The sequence below is a fragment of the Eschrichtius robustus genome, chromosome 10, assembly GCF_028021215.1.
Source record: "Eschrichtius robustus isolate mEscRob2 chromosome 10, mEscRob2.pri, whole genome shotgun sequence".
Taxonomy (NCBI): Eukaryota; Metazoa; Chordata; class Mammalia; order Artiodactyla; family Eschrichtiidae; genus Eschrichtius; species Eschrichtius robustus.
The window spans coordinates 21621349-21638553 of NC_090833.1; the positions used below are offsets into that span (position 1 = coordinate 21621349).

Consider the following 17205-nt stretch of genomic DNA (forward strand, 5'->3'; position numbering starts at 1 on the left):
TTTTTTCTACGAATGGTAAGACACTTTGAGATTTTTGTGGTTAAGAAAATTACCTTTAAACTTAAGTTTGAATAATGCTTTTATCACTTGCTAGCTGTGTACAAAAATTATTTAATCTCTGAACCTGTCTCTTCATCTGTTAAAATTAATAATATTTAACTTAGTATATTTTTGTCAACTCCAGTGAAGCAGTGTAAATGAAAGCAGCGTGAAAACTAGAAACTAATGGACATTTTAGGTAGCTGGAATCCTGTCAGGGTTTTTAGAGCAGGATAAAGACATGATACATCTGTTTAGATTGATATGATGTTGGATCTGAGTGGAAGTGGGGGAGGGGTGAAACTAGAGGAAGGGAGAGTAGAAGGGGCCAAGATCATAGGTGAGGTGACATTGAGAGTGGAGATGAAAATGGAATCAGTTATTTTGGAGGGAAAAATCAGTATTTCATGATGATTAATGAGAAAGGAGAAGGAACCTCTTGCCTCCCAGATTAATTTCCAACAAATATTTGCCGATTATTTTCCACACTCTCCTAGGCATTTGTTATATACAGGCACAGACCTGTAAGGACCTCTAGGAATTGATGGTATTTGGGTCCAGGTAGGATGTTGCCTGCATTCATGAACATAGAGAATTTGGGAGCAAGTGCTGGTTTTGGTATTAAGTCAACCTATTTACCTGTAAGCAAGTTGAGTTCTGTGCCACAGCTATGGGTACACAATACTGCCATATAATTTTTATGTGGTCCTCATGAAATTTGTTTATTTAGGATCACACACCTGATTGTAAAGTTCCACTAGTGTTTAGAAAAATGATAATCTTAGGTGTTTGGAAAGATTATATTTTCCTCCTAATACTGCTAAGTATTTTAGTATTAAAAAAACAACACTGTAATGAAACTTTTGGCTTTCAGATAATTTGCATTCAGTCTTACTTGGTGTTATTTCTGGGAGAAAAACATTTCTGAATCTTATGTACATAAATTTGAGTACTCGTTACAGGCTTGTCAGTTCTAGTTATTGTCACTGTTAAAACATAGGCTTTAAATAAAATTTGGCTGTAAACTGGCATAATGGATTTCTTAATTTTACAGCAGTGGTTCTCAAACTTTAGGTTGCTTCAGAATCATCTGGAGAGCTTGTTAAAACACAGTTGCTGGGATGTTTCTGATTCAGTAGGTCTGAGGTGGGGCTAAAAACTTGCATTTCCAGAAAGGTGATGATGCTTATATTAAGAACTGCCTGTATCATAAGGAATAAGATTATCCTAGGAAACCACAGTTTAGGTTCTAAAAGCACTTTAAAAAATAGATTGGTAAAAATTATATGATGCCTAAGAAATAAACTTATTTTCGTAAACATGCGTCTCAAATCCAAATCCTCGTAGGGTGTGATAAATATAAAATTTTTATTACTGTCTTTCCTAAAAGTTATTATTCTTATTTGTTTAATTAGTAATAGGACAAATTAGAAAAATACCTTTAAAAATACATTAAAGATATTATAAATATTGTTCTCTATTCACAACAAATAGTTGACTATTTAGAGGTTTTGATACCTCTAAATATGTAATTCATTTACCCAGCACTTTTCCTTGAAGTTAAAAATCAGAGTTCAATTTAAAAAAAATATAACACCTGCAGTGAAAAATCAACCCATTCATTGAAAGGTGGATGGTTTTGTTTTCCACTGTCTTCTACTCTTCTCCCATCAGCCCTGTAGTTCCTGAATTTCAAAACCTGAAACTCTTGGAATATCAAATGTCAAATGTGATGATATGGTTAATGTAATATGTCAACCCAAATTAGTTTCAGTAATTTTTTAAAAAATCTTATATTTTTTAGCTAATGGGAATGACAACAAGAAATTTAAAGGAGATAGACCTCCCTGTTCGCCTTCCCGTGTTCTCCATCTTCGCAAAATTCCAAGTGATGTCACCGAAGCAGAGGTCATATCATTAGGTCTACCATTTGGCAAAGTAACTAATCTTTTGATGTTGAAAGGAAAAAGCCAGGTATGTAAGTTTTAAAGATTGACCCACAGTTATTATCTCTGGGTGTTAGTGATAAAATGATTTTTAGGGGAATTACCTGGCAGTCCAGTGGTAAGGACTCCATACTTTCACTGCCAGAGGTGCCGGTTCAATCCCTGGTGGGGGAACTTAGATCTCACAAGCCGCAAGGTGTGGCCAAAAAAAAAAAAAGATTTTTATTTTCTTGAACATTTTTTTTTTCCCCTAAATTTCATTCTATTTAAATAGTTTTTAAAATAGAACTTTTTAATGACAGGAAGCAACAAACAAAAATGTTAATATAGGAAACAGGATTATCTCTTATTCATTGACTTGTTAACAAACATATTTTATATTCTTAATTACAAAATGGTTTATGAAAATATCCTGTGATTATCAGAAGAGATTGGATTGATTACCATCAGAGATTGGATAATGATGTCTGATTCAGACTCCTCTATCTTTAGTAAACTATTTAACATCCCTGTTTAATGCAGATGAGGTTATTAAGAACTGGAGAAGTTAAATAATATGTCTTAGTATTCAGCCCTTGTGTTTACACATTTTTCTTACATCTTTTGGAGATAGTGCATGCACTTGGATCTTTTTATCACAGATGCCACTATTGAGAATAGTATGGTTTGCACGGTTTGAAAGGGCCAACATGACCGTGTCTAATGGCTGTGAAATGTCTAACTGCCATGTGTTATGTACATTATCGTGTTTCGTGTAGTGTATCCTATGTTTTATGTCAAATAGCTCTGAGAGGCAGCAGGCAATGTCACACTTTCCTTTGTTTCTGCAGTTGGTTCTAGGTTTATATTTATCTGTAGTGCTAATTGACTGTTACGTTAATTGCTTGTCTTTTGATCATAAATCCTGTTTAGAAAATATCTTGTTAGTAATTACTTCAGCAGGAGATTCTGATGTGAGTCACTAGTAGTACTTGTAAGCATAATCTTTCCCATGGTTCTTGTAGGTGGAGTGTTGAGGACAGAGTAGGGGTTATTTTCACCAGCCTTTCTGTGGGTAGTGACTTTCGGTTTTCTCTCCACCCTACATTATGAAAATTGATCCCTTTGGATGCTTTGGGAAAACATAAATAATTCTTTTACTGGACTCCATGTGGGAAAATTTATTTTTACATATGAATTTTTTGAATTTTTAGGTTGTATATACATTTAGGAAAAAATTCCTGTGATAAGAATCATATTCCAAAGACATTGTTCAGCTTTTCCTTTGTGTGACTGATGTTAGACATTGCAGGAGTTTAGAAACATTTAGAAAGGAGTTTGCAGGAAGAGACTCTCCCCATATAATGAATATTATTAGAATACAGTTTACAAGTTCTTTGTTGAAAAGATGATTAAAAACCAGATAGTTAGGAAATATTGCCATTGCTAGTTTTGTTACCTTGATCATTTTTATCCACTTCTCTTAGAAATATTAGAAAAAGTGTATTATTGATACAATTGGATAGCAACTTTAAAGTGTGTCGTGGACATCTGTACCTTTTAGATAGTATAAATAACTCGAAGTCTGTTTTATTCCTCGAAGATAGTGATTTGGATCAGGGGTTCTTCCTGCATTTTAAATTTGAGATGTTCTTATAGGTAGTTCTGAGGGCTCAGAATGCTTAGTAGATGTCTATATTTTATCTTCTTAACCATTAAGGTAGGGTGATAAAACCTGCCACCTTAAAGGTCTGTAAGTTTCCTATTCCTGTCATAAGTTAATTGGAGTCCTGACAGCTAGGAGAAGCTTTATACAGAATAAGGCATAAATACCAAGGAGCATTTTCCATCTCAGTTCTTCTTGTGTTAGTCTTCAAATAGCTAATATTAGTACAGTGATTACCAATATCCAAAAAAGGTCACTTGAATGACCCAAAGCAATATTGACTTAATGTAGGAAGTTCTCACATTTCCCTAATTTGTACAATTGAGCCTTTGCACCTGAATGCTCTAATTGTATTCATAAATGGCTGTTTTATAAAAAGGTAAAGAAGAGCAAATCATTATGCCTAATCTCTGTTTGAGAATTTTTTAGGAAGAAACTGAAAGCATCTATTTATAGTAGTGATGCACACGTTTATTTTTGCCTTTTTAATTATTTCTAGATTTTAGAAGAAACAAGAAGAAAACCAAAAACCACATAAAATCATTTAATCAACTGGCAATTTCCCAATCCCAAATCGTTTATTGAACCCAACTTTTTTCAAATATGTTTTCAATTACTGTCAATAATACACTTTGAAACAAGTCTTTTCATCCCCTTGGGGGCAATGTGATTTCTCTTGAGAATACATGAGTTTAGAGCAAGCTGGAATGACAAAGTAGTTCTTAGCTGCCTTTCAAAAACATGAGCTTTCACTTTACTTTCTTGTGTTTATTGCAGGCTTTCTTAGAAATGGCTTCTGAGGAAGCTGCTGTTACTATGGTGAATTATTACACTCCTGTTACTCCTCACCTTCGAAGCCAGCCTGTTTTTATTCAGTATTCCAATCACAGAGAACTTAAGACTGACAATCTACCTAATCAAGCTGTAAGTATTAAAGGCATTTCTAAAAATAGTTATAAGAACCATGATATAATAACTTAAATTTAATTTTCTATTTTTCAGAGGAAAAATAATCATGTGTTTTTCTTCATCTTAGAATGCTCTACTGGTAAAGATTGTTTATGTAAATTCTTACCCAAAGACTTAAGAATAAGAAAGCACTGCCATTTGGAAGTAAGTTTGAAGATATGGTGTTAGAAATGGCAGATATTTAGTTTTCCCTTGAAACTGTTTTCATGAGTGGAAAAAAACATACATTGTTATGTCTCTCTTAAAAATCTCAGATCTGAAAGGAACTGTAGAAGTCAGTCCTTTTCTTTTTACAGAATATGTAACAAAGGCATTGAGAAGTTGAGTGATGCTTCTATTGTGATGTTAAGTAACTGAACTTAAGATGTTAATAAGAATTTGTATAGATATGTTCATTAAATGATTTTTGACTCTCCAAGATGAATGTGGAATATAGAATATGAACATTTCTTACCTCATTTTCCAGTTTTTATTTTGATATAATTCATGTTCAAACTTCTGTATCTCTCCAGGTTGATTTTTAAGTAGCTAAAATCGTAATTTGAAGTAACTTCAGGGTAGGAAAAATTTATCCACAAAGCAAGTACATCTTAAGAAAGAGGTTTTTTTAATTATGTTGAGAGCAATTTGGCCGTGATACTCTTGCTCTAGGCAAAAGAACTCCTTCAGCTCTTTGACTCTGTGTTGAAAGTCATTATAATGCAAGCTGCTGAATTTATAGTTTTCCACATTTTTAAGAACAGTGACATTTCCTGCACACAATCCTTAACTTATCCAAGAGATATTAATGGCCTATAATAAACTATCTAAACTTAAGAGTAAATGAAATGTTAGATATTTTTAAATAGTATAATTTTTTTTAATGAAAAATTGCCTTGTAAATAGGATACATGCTCATGGTAAAACATTCAAACAATCCAGAAAAATAAAAAATAAACAAAACAATCCAGTTACCCAGATATAACTAATTAACTAACATTTTGCTAACATTTCACTGTGTACCCCTTCTCTATTCAGGTTATTGTCTATGTATATAATTTTATACCAATGGAATCCTAATAGTTTGAAAACTACTGAAAACTATTTTTTCTCTACAATATGTCAGGGATGTTGTTTCATGACAACAAATACAGAATTACTTCATACTTTTTATTTTATTTTTTTTACTTCATAATTTTTAAATGACTGCATAATACTCTCTTCAAAAGGGCAGCCATAATTTATCCCGTTTCTTTTCTTTTTTTAGCTTAACATCTTTATTGGAGTATAATTGCTTTACAATGTTGTGTTAGTTTCTGCTGTATAACAAAGTGAATCAGATATATGTATACACATATCCCCATATCCCCTCCCTCTTGCGTCTCCCTCCCACCCTCCCTATCCCACCCCTCTAGGTGGTCACAGAGCACCGAGCTGATATCCCTGTCCTGTGCTATCCAGTTTCTTGTTGTTAGATTGAGATTGTTTGCTATGTTATGCTCTTACAAATAGTACTATAGCAGCATTCTTACATATCTTGGCACACATGCAGCATTATCTTATTTATGTTCCTGGCAACAAAATTGCTGGGACTAAGCTTATGCATGTTTTATGTTTCAATATATGTTGCATGATTGCTTTCTCTAAAGCTTATTTGCTGATTTAGGGTGCCACTGATAATATATGAGCAAGCAGTTTTCCTGTCCATCTGTGTTAATATGCTAGTTAACAAATTGTATCTTATTGTTTGCTCTCTTTTATTTAATAACTTGTGAAGTATTTATAGTGATTTCTGTTAATGCAGTTTTTCCCCCATTTTTTCAATTGTGGTAAGATATATATAACGTAAAATTTACCACTTTAACCTTTTTTAAGTGTATGGCTCAGTGACATTAAGTACATTTTCATTGTGCAACCCATCACCACCACCCATCTCCAGAACTTTTTCATCTTCCCAAACTGAAACTCCATACCTGTTATACACTTACTCCTCATTTCCCCCACCCCGACCCTGGCAGCCACCACTCTATATACTTTCTGTCTCGAATTTTGTCTGCTAATGCAATTTAAAAATATTTTTATATAATAGTCAAATCTCTGAATTTGTATTATGGTCTCTGACATGGGTGCCATACTCATAAAAACCCAGTATAGCAAGATTAAAAACATTTTTTTTACCTATGTTTTCTTATACTTTCATGTTTTGGTTTTTATTTGTAGTGTTTAAATCTGTTTTGTTAAGAATATTTTGTGGGTGGAGAGTGAGACTTTGGTCTTTCTCTTACTCCCAGTGACCAGTTTCTCTTTTGTTGTAGTTGAATAACCCATTTATCAATATTATCCACTCATGGGACTTCCCTGGCAGTCCAGTGGTTAAGACTTTGCCTTCTAATGCAAAGGGTGTGGGTTCAATCCCTGGTCGGGGAGCTGAGATCCCACATGCCTCGTGCCAAAAAACATAAAACAGAAGCACTATTGTAACAAATTCAATGCAGACTTTTTAAAAAATGATCCACATCAAAAAAAATCTTAAAAAAAAAAAATCCACTCTTGTGAAACTTGTCTTTTGTCATGGTCTAGTTTTCCATACACAGACTATGCGTACTTAACAGCATGCATATATACACTTGTTAGACACGACTACACATTCTGCTTGCGTGACCCCCATCTACCTTCATGTGTGTGTGGCTCACGTGGTATGCAGTCCATGTCTAATCTGGACTACCTTTTGGATTCTGTTCTGTTCCATTCCTAATTCCGTGTCCCTAAGGCTTAATATGTTGTAGGGCAAGGCCCTATTCTTTACCCTCTCTTTTTAGAAATTAAATGGATAATATGTTTTATTTATTTCTCAGGATATATTAGAATTATTTTGATAACTCCTAACCCCAAAAGACACAGTTAGAATTGGGTTGATTTTATAGATTTACTTGTAGATAGTTAACATGTCTGTATTGCTAACTGATCCTTTTGAGGAGGAAGTTATATTTTATTTCCTATCTTTCAGAAGAATTTTTAATTCTCCTTCATGTAAGTCATGCAGTTTTCTCATTAATGTTATTCCTAAATATGTTAAAGTCTTGAAGACGAAATAAACAATTTAATAAAACTCTTAAAGACTGGATTATTCCAAAGGGAAACAGTGAGAAATCCCAGTTGCTTGGCAACCAAAGCCAGCCCAAATGACCTAGTTTATTCTTAGATAGCCTTGATTTCTTCCCAATACCCTTTCCATTTTGTTACTTTTGTCCATTTTTTGCATTGGTGTTTGATAAAATAATATTTTTCTTTTATTCAGAGTCCTACACCAAAGCTGAAGTCAAAATTGAAGGTCCTGTTTGCATATATAAAATGTACCAGATGTTTTTTTATTCAGACAGCCCTCAGAAACTGATAAATTACTGTTTCATTCTCTTCTCTTTGAATAGCAAGATATCCCAAAACATGCACATAACTTCTTTTCCAGCTTGTGGACGTACTTGGCAGAGGGTCAGGTGAATATCAAGTTTCTTTGTCCCTTGGTTTAAGCTAAAATTATAGCTAAAAAAATTAGATCCTATTTTGAGGTACAGCATTTGAGGAGTGGTTGTATTAATAGGAGTCATTTTTGTATAGACAGTTTTTCTTGACCTTGTGGGTGGAAGTTTATAAATTTGCAAAGAGATGACCATGGAAGGATTTTCCCTTAAAAAATTTCCCAAAAAATCATCCAACTGAATGAACACTTAAGATCTGTGAATTTTGTTGTATATTCATTTCCATCTCAATTTTAGAAATGTCTTCTTCACATTATCCAGGCATGTTTAAATTTTACATGAAGTATATATACCTCCCCCACCTCAATAAAATATTTGTTGATTTTTCCATCATACTACTGCTATTTCCTTTACTACTAGTTAATGTAACCATTCCGGAGGGTTTGTTGCTGAAACATTTAAAACTATCCCATAATAAGAATTCTGCTGCCTCATAATGTTTAGTATCAGATACACAGAAAATATGTCTTCTGTGTATCTGAAATATCTCTTCATATTAAGAAGACATTTCTTTTTTTCCCCCTCACTTTTCTGTTGTCCTCAGTGGAAAGTATGCCTCCACTTTCATTTTTTTTTACTTAAATATTTTTGCCTAATTAAAAATTGAAACTATAGAGTTACTTATTAAATAAATCTTTTTCTCAGATTTTTATTGTCAAGAGAATTTTTTTGCATGCCTGCTATGCAGAGACTTTTGTACTCAATGCTCTGTGAAGTACTAATGCAAAGTATATTGACAACTCTAGAATGATTAGGACAATATATACCATGGCTTCTCATGTTTCTCCACTGTGGTCTCTTCTGTGCCAAAGAGGAAAGAGTGAAGGAAGAGAAACAACAACAGTAGCAACAATAACAGTAATATAGCAGCAGTAAGCATATATATAGAATTGTTTAATAAAAAGGATTGATAGAATGATTGATGAGTAATGAAGTAAAGTCAGTGAGGTTGGGAATTCCCTGACGGTCCAGTGGTTAGGACTCTGCACTTTCACTGCTGAGGGCCTAGGTTTGATCCCTGGTCGGCAAACTAAGATCCCACAAGCCACGCAGCGCGGCCGTAAAAAAGTTAGTGAGGTTAAGTTTACTTTCAGTTATGCAGGCTTAGTTTTGATAAGATTTAATCACCCTGACACAAGAAGAAAAGGCACCATTATTCCATTGAGAGCCTCACTATGATGATTTTTCCTAGACATTATAAAGTTGTGATGTCCAGTATGGTAGCTGCTAGCTAAATGTGGCTAAATTTAAATAAATTAAAAAATAAAAAATTCAGTTCCTCAGTTGCACTAGGTACATTTGGAGTGCTCACTAGCCACTTGTGGTTAGTACTGTCATATTGCATACTGTAGATGTTGAACATTTCCATCATCACAGGAAATTCTGTTGGACAGCACTGTTGGTCTTCCATGTCTCTACTTAACCTTTCTTTTTTCTGTGTGTGTGTGCACGCAATACAGTTATAATAACTACTTTAATGTTCTTTTCTGCTAACTCTAATCCCTGTGTTAATTCTGAGTCTTTTTTGAATGACCTCCCAACATCATCATTGCCTATTTAAAGGCTCAGAGTGGAAATGTGAGCCAGTTTTCAAATTTGAAAGCAGTACAACCCTTTTTTCCAAATAAAATCTTATTGGGGAGCCCAGTATAAAATAGATAAACTGCCATGTCTGAAGCAGAATTAGGATGCTCAGTATTCCACACACTTGGCTTTACGAGAACATAGTTTTGAAAGCTAATGATATAAAATATTCAAATAATTAATAATATTGTTCTCAAAGATGATTTGGAAACAGCATTTGGTAGTTTGTGTTTTACTTGATACATAAAAGTCTGTATATGACATAAAAATGCTGTTAAAAGGTAAAAAAAAAATGTGTATAAAAGTGGAAGTTGTTCAACTCTTAAGCATACAGAAAGTAAAAGACTGCCACTTTTCCAGAAAGATACTTATTTTAATGTTATTTTTCATAGCAAAATGTTGGAAAGCTACTCATCTCACATTAGAAAGGTGGTATAATAAATAGTAAATTAAAAATTAAAGTTATGAAAACAAAACAAATGTTCATATAAAAAACAAAGTACTGTGACAAAGTACTATGTTCTTTAAAATTGCAAGTGAGTACAATATGTAGAAATGAAAGAATGTGCATTAAAGTGGTAGGATTTTTTCATTTTGTGGCGCAAACATTTTACTAATTATCACCATTCTTAGGAAATTATAAGTACGGAACAAAAGACTGATGAAAACTTGCACTTAATTTCAATAATCATTAACCGTGCTTTTTTTCTCCTCAATTTTCTCCTCTTTCACCTACTTTATTTTTTAAATAATTGTTTTAAATTTTGAGACAGTCACAAAATTTAAAAAGAGTTACAGATATATACAAAGAACTGTTGATTCCTTGAGGCATTTGGGAATAAATTGTTAATCTGGTCTGCGTTCATTGGCCAAACTTTTAGTGTGCATTTCCTTCAAAGAAGAATATTCTTCTACACAACCAGAAAACAGTGGTCAAAATCAGGAAATTAACATTTGATGCATTACTTCCCTCCAATCCTCAGTCCCCGTTCAAGTTTTTCCAGTTGTCCCAATAATGTTTATTCCAGCAAAGTAAGCATTATTCATAATCACATGTTCCATTTAGAAATCACATCTTCTAGTATCCTTTTATCTGAAACAGTTACAGGTTTTTTTTAACTTTCATAACCTTGACACTTTCGAAAATTATGGGCTACTTATCTTTTAGGTTGTCCCTCAATTTGAGTTTGTCTGATGTTTCCTTGTGATTAGATTCAGTGTATGTAGCTTTGACAGGAATGTCACAGAAGTAATGCTCTTTTTTTCTCGTTGCATCATATCAGGGGGCACATAACTTCAATTTGTTGCATTACTGATGGTGTGCTCTTTGATCACTTGATTTGGCTGGTGTTTGCCTGGCTTCTCCACTGTAAAGTTGTGACTTACGAAGGGGGAAAGAAGAGTGGGGGAAGGTACTTTAAGGCAGTGTAAATATACTGTTCCTTATCAACTGTCAATTTATATCAGCCTATGGACTTAATGTTTCCCATTTCATTTGATGGGTTTTTATTTGTTACAGTCATTATTTTGGTTCTCAAATTGTCCTATATTCGGCCGTGGGAGCCCCTTCCAGCTGTCTTCTGTGTCCTTTTGGCTTGTTCCCATCATTCTTTGAAAACTTCTTTGCATTCTGGTACAAAACAGCAACAGCAAAACCCCCACAAAACCAGAAAAGTTACACACTCATCTTGTGCTTTCCTTGCTCCAGCTTTAGAGCTAGACATTTTTTAGAGCACCTGCTTCCTTTTAGTGGAGCATGGTATTAAGAAACTTTTCTGCCTGCCCCGCTTGGATTCTAACATCTCATGCCAGGCTGCCCCTCCATTGAATTACTTCCTTAGTCCATTCAGGTCCCCATGGACCGACCTCCTCTTCACCCTGCTTAGATTATTTTTACTACATGTGGACCCCTTCTTAACTCTCCCTGGGTTCTGACAGTCCTGGCTAGGCTACTCTCCTCTGGATGCCTTTCTTACCCGTCTCATGCTCCCTAAGTTCTGACAGCCAGCAGTGAGCCTCCCACTCACAGATACCTTCCTTACTTGTTTGGGCTCCGGTTTCCCTTACCAAGCGGACCTACCACATGGATGTGCTCCTTTCGTTGCTCAGGCTCTGATGCTCCGTGCCAGGATGCCTTTGTACAGGGATGCCGTCCTTGCCCAACTCTGAACCACCACAGCTCCTCTCTTGCTCCGTATTTACGCCTATCATATGCCACCCAAAGGCTTTAGAACTCTTGTTCAGGGAGGAAAAAAGAAGACGGGGACTTCAGTGATTTTTTTAAAGTGGCCTTTAATGTTACTTTCACACTGTCTTTTTTCCTATTGTCATTTAAAAATTAGGAAATAAAAGTTATATCCAAATTTTCTTCTTTTTTGGCCATGGTTTTGTTTTCATTTCTTCAAGTAAATTTAAGAACTTTCTTAAATTTTGTGTCATTGTGATAAGAAGGCAAGACTTTTGATTTTTGACTGATTACAATTTTAGGATATATGCATCCAGAGAAAGTAGATATGTATATTTTTATTTAACTCTATTACTTCATATTACTTTACATCAACTAATTTTAAGGATTATATAATGCTTCTGTGTAACCACAAGTTCTCATTTTGGATTGTTAAATAGAGAGCCCAAGCTGCACTGCAGGCTGTCAGTGCTGTCCAGTCAGGAAGTCTGGCCCTTCCTGGAGCTCCTGCTAATGAAGGCACAGTCCTACCTGGGCAGAGCCCTGTGCTCCGAATAATTATTGAAAACCTCTTTTATCCTGTTACCCTGGAAGTTCTTCATCAGGTAAGGAGGAACATTCTTATGAAAGCAGAGTCAAATATGACCCCTGTAACTTTGGATGTTTTATGTCTTTAGTTTTTCAGGTTGTTGATTTTGGTTAATGTATTTGTTTAAATAATAAAAAAAAAAAATCTTCAGCATCCTGTTTCATGCAAGAAATAGTATCAATTAGAGATAGTTTTTTGAAAGCCTCCATTTTCTAACTTAAATACTTGATTTAAAAAGGTATGTAAGAATTCAATTTTTTTATACCTAAGCTTGAAAATGAACAAAGCACAGACTCCTATAAAAAGCACCGGTAGTAGTTGTTCCTCAGAAAGTAACATCAATATAGAAAACAACTAATCTATTTCTATTGACTCCTCCCTACACTTGAGTATTTTTATTTTAAAAACTCTGAAAGGAAAATATGAGTAACTTAAATAAGGAAGTATCATGTTAAATACTGACTGATTCTCAACATAGCTTTCATAGACTACCCATTACTATGTCTAAACTGTCTTGATAAGAGGCAGTGTACCACATCATGGCCTACTGTGAAGATACAGAATTTAAGAACTGGAAGATCGATCACCTAGTTACATACTTTTGTATTGAATAAAACTGAGGCTCAGATACTTGGTGAGTTGAATATTGTAAAGAGTAATTGAAGAACCAGTTAGAACTCAAGTCCCCTAATGTCAACTCCAGTATTCCATTTCATTATACTTGACAAACTAAGTATAAAAATTATTTTAAAACACTAAAACATATTATATGCTTATTTTCATATTTATTTATTTATTTATGGCTGTGTTGGGTCTTCGTTGCCGCGTGCAGGCTTTCTCTAGTTGCGGCGAGTGGGGGGCTACTCTTTGTTGTGGTGCGTGGGCTTCTCATTGCGGTTGCTTCTCTTGTTGCAGAGCACGGGCTCTAGGCGCACGGGCTTCAGTAGTTGTGGCTTGTGGGTTTTAGAGCGCAGGCTCAGTAGTTGTGGCGCACGGGCTTAGTTGCTCGTTGTGGCTTGTGGGATATTCCCGGACCAGGGATCGAACCTGTGTCCCCTGCATTGGCAGGTGGATTCTTAACCACGGTGCCAGCAGGGAAGTCCCTATTTTCATATTTATATCTCATTATATATTAAACAGCATGATCTCAGGCCAGTCTAGACTCATTTAACTGCTTTCCAGACCTTTGGATTTGTACTACTGAATGAAGAGTCATAGGGGTGTGTGTGTGCATATGTATTTAAGAATTGAAATGTATCCTATCCTCTTCTCACATTTTACAAATAAGGGTGCTGGGGACCTTAGAAGTTGTTATTTTCCCCACAGTCATTGTACCAATTGGTGATAGAACTCAGATATATTTCCTAATATGGTTCATGTGCTATGCATGTAAATATCAAAATATACCATTTATTATGCCTACTTTATTCCCTGTGATAGTTTCCTGAGTACCATTTTCTAAATATGTGCATTTGTGAAGCATGTCCCATGGAGGGTTTTAGCAGTGGTATCTGTAGCCACCGTTGTTTCCTAAAAGTGTTCAGCAGTTACTTAAGTGATTGGTTTCTTTGTTCTTTTCTACTGTTTATCCCACAAAGTGGCATTGAACCCTCTGTGATCCATCAGCATTTTTTGTTTGCTTTTGCTACTGTGGCACTGTAGCTACTGCTAACTTCTACTGCTTTACAAAAGATGTTATTGCACCTGTGGCTCAACATTGCCATCAGTCAGCAGTGAATTTAGTCAAGGTTGTGTGGTCCTGTCTTGCCATTCCATTTATCATTTCCCTCAGACCAGTAACAAACCTTGTTTCTCTCCCAAAAGATCATGGGTCCTTCAGGTGAAGAGAGGTAACTGAGAGTCTTCAGTAGTAACCATGGGGATAGAACTCTCAGCTCTTTAGTTATGGCACTCTCCTGTTTAATCCTTCTTCACATTGCTGTTGGAAAACACCAAAACTTCTTAGCAAGGCACTTAAGGCCCCATATGCAGACCTCTCCCCATCTCTTTAACCTCACTTCCTAACTCTTCTGCTTATTTAGCACCCTAGCTTTTCTGGCCCTTTGACCCTCTCCCCCTCCCCCCCTCTTATTTCTGTCCTTGTCCATTTCTCTTTTCTATTTCGTAGGCCTGGAACACTCTTTACCGAGATAGCCACTTAGCTGAATCTACATCATTCCATTTGCAGCTCAAATTCACCTCCTCAGAGAGTCTTTCTCTAATTACATTAATTAAGCCCTCTCCCCCGACACTCTATTCCATTAGCCAACTGAAATGTAGTATAGCATAACGATTAAGGATACAGTATCTGGAGCTGGTTTGAATCCTAGCTCTACCAGTTACTACCTCTATAACCTTGGACAAGTAACTTACTCCCTCTGTGTCTTTTTCTTATTTATATAATGGGGATGAAGATGGTATCTATTTTATACCTTCATTGTGTGGATCACGTGGGTTAATGCATTTAAAGCACTTAGAACAGTGCCTGTTACATAGTAAGTGCTCAAGAAATGTTAGCTGTACTTATCAGATGCTAGTAAATTGCATTGTAAGAAACTGATCCTTGCTCTTGTGGTCTTGTGGGTAAGATGTAATTTCATAAGTAATAGCATAAAATGTGATAAATATTGTGGTTAGAAAATACATGAAAGTGTGGAGTTGGTTGCACATGTTATAATTAATTAGCAAGTAGAGTTGACATTAGCTAAACTGCTCTCTAACATCTATGGAAGCTAGTGTTTTTCCTTTAGCTCATGGTGAGGCGATTAATAATGACTGAGATGGGAGTGGTGCTATTTCAAATGAGGTAGGTTAAGGGAAGTGTTTACAGTATGATGACATTTGAACAGAAGCTTGAAGGATGTGAGGGTGTAAGTTATGTGTATATACGGTAGAACAATGATCCAGTCAGAAAGAACAGCAAGTGCAAAGTCCCTAAAATGGAAGTGTGCTTAATGTGTTCAAATATCAGAAAAAAGACTATATCATTGGAGTGTAAAAAATAGGAAAGCCATAAATGATAGGCTCAGAGAAGGTGTTAAGACTAGATGATGCAAAGCCTTTATAATCTTTACACTGAGTAAAATAGAAAGCCATGGAGGATTTTGAGTAGAGGAGGGAGATGATAGGTTTAATGTTCTCGTTGCTATGTTAAGAATAAACTGTAGGCATAAGTGGAGGCTCTTATCATAGTCCAGATGAGAGATGGTGGTGACCCAGGTGGGAACGTGGGCACTGCACATGGTGATTAAGTATATATTTGGAATGATTTGCTGATGGGTTTAGTAGATGTGGGTTATGGAGAGAAAGAGAGTAATCAAGAATGCCTTCCAGATTGTGGATGTGAGCCTCTGGTAAAATAGAGCTATCTTATACTAAGATAGTAAAGACTGAGGGCAAAAAAGATTTAGGGCAGGGGTGGGAGGAAGGGGAGGAATCAAGAGTGTGTTTTGGACATGTTAAATTTGAGATACCTGTTAGACATCCAAGTGGGAGATGTTGAAGAGACAGTTGGGAAATAAGTCTGGATTGGGCATAAGAATTCACGCTGGAGAATTGGTAATCATTTGCATATGAGTGGTAATTAAGGCCATTGGATTGGATGGCATCACTTAGAGAGTATTTGTAGATAAAGAAGGCATTCATCAACTGTTCGATTACATAAACTCAAACCAGCATTCTAAAAAATTTCTTTGTGCACTGAAGGAGTAGGTACAAAAACTATTATAAACAAATTGTGGCCAATGTGCTTGCTATTTTAAAAAGCTCTAATATAAATAATTCTTTTTTTACAAGTGAATACTGGTGAACATTTTCAGTTTCTGGCAAGCCCTCTTTATAAACATTACCCTGAAGATTAATTTTATCAGAATTTGATCTTTAGTATTTTATTAGTCCCATTTTAAAGTCTGAAAAGATTAAAATGCACAAGAAATGTCAAGAGTTGAGTCTATGTGTTTATTATGTTTATGACAGCAAAGTAAATATATTAGGAAATAGTCAAAGACCTTGTAATCTATAAAAATATATATTAAACTTTCCTAAACATTGATCTTTTGAGACCAAATCTATTTAAAAATGAGTATTTTGATAATTATAAAAAGTTGTTAAAAACCACACTTCAGGCATTCCTGAATTCCCCAATGTTGGTGCTCACTTACTTTATTCAAAAAGTATCAGATTGGGGACTTCCCTGATGGCACAGTCGTTAAGAATCCGCCTGCCAGTGCAAGGGACATGGGTTTGGGCCCTGGGCCAGGAAGATCCCACATGCCGCGGAGCAGCTAAGCCCGTGCACCACAACTACTGAGCCTGCGCTCTAGAGCCCGCGAGGCACAACTACTGAGCCCGCGTGCCACAGCTACTGAAGCCCACGTGCCTAGAGCCCGTGCTCCGCAACAAGAGAAGCCACCACAATGAGAAGCCTGCGCACCGCAACAAAGAGTAGCCCCCGCTCACTGCAACTAGAGAAAGCCCGCGCACAGCAACGAAGACCCAATGCAGCCAAAAATAAATTAAAAAAAAAAAAAGTATCAGCTTGATCTTTGCAGCTACTCTTTCAGTAAATACAATCCAGGGGGCTCTAGAGAGCTATCCATGGTTAGCCAGTTGAGTTCATTCATATTCTCTTGGCACATTCAGATGAAAATTACACAGCCAAACACGTCTGTCAGGGAGGATATGCTTCAGGTTGTTGTTCAAGTTAAATGAGGGAAAGGAATCGAACTGTTAAC

The 17205-nt window shown here is 35.6% G+C and overlaps 1 protein-coding gene across 6 annotated transcripts in view; it reads left to right on the forward strand.

Annotated features, from left to right (window-relative positions):
- The window catches only part of PTBP3 (polypyrimidine tract binding protein 3), a 91602-nt gene that overhangs the window by 45109 nt on the left and 29288 nt on the right, over positions 1-17205 (forward strand). For 4 of the 6 annotated variants that reach the window (XM_068553034.1, XM_068553031.1, XM_068553028.1 and 1 more), the window contains 3 exons: positions 1844-2013; positions 4408-4554; positions 12324-12488. In XM_068553034.1, coding sequence (XP_068409135.1) covers positions 1844-2013; positions 4408-4554; positions 12324-12488 — 482 coding nt within the window. The remainder of the gene's footprint in view (positions 1-1843; positions 2014-4407; positions 4555-12323; positions 12489-17205) is intronic. The other 2 variants (XM_068553032.1, XM_068553033.1) reach the window with 1 other exon arrangement.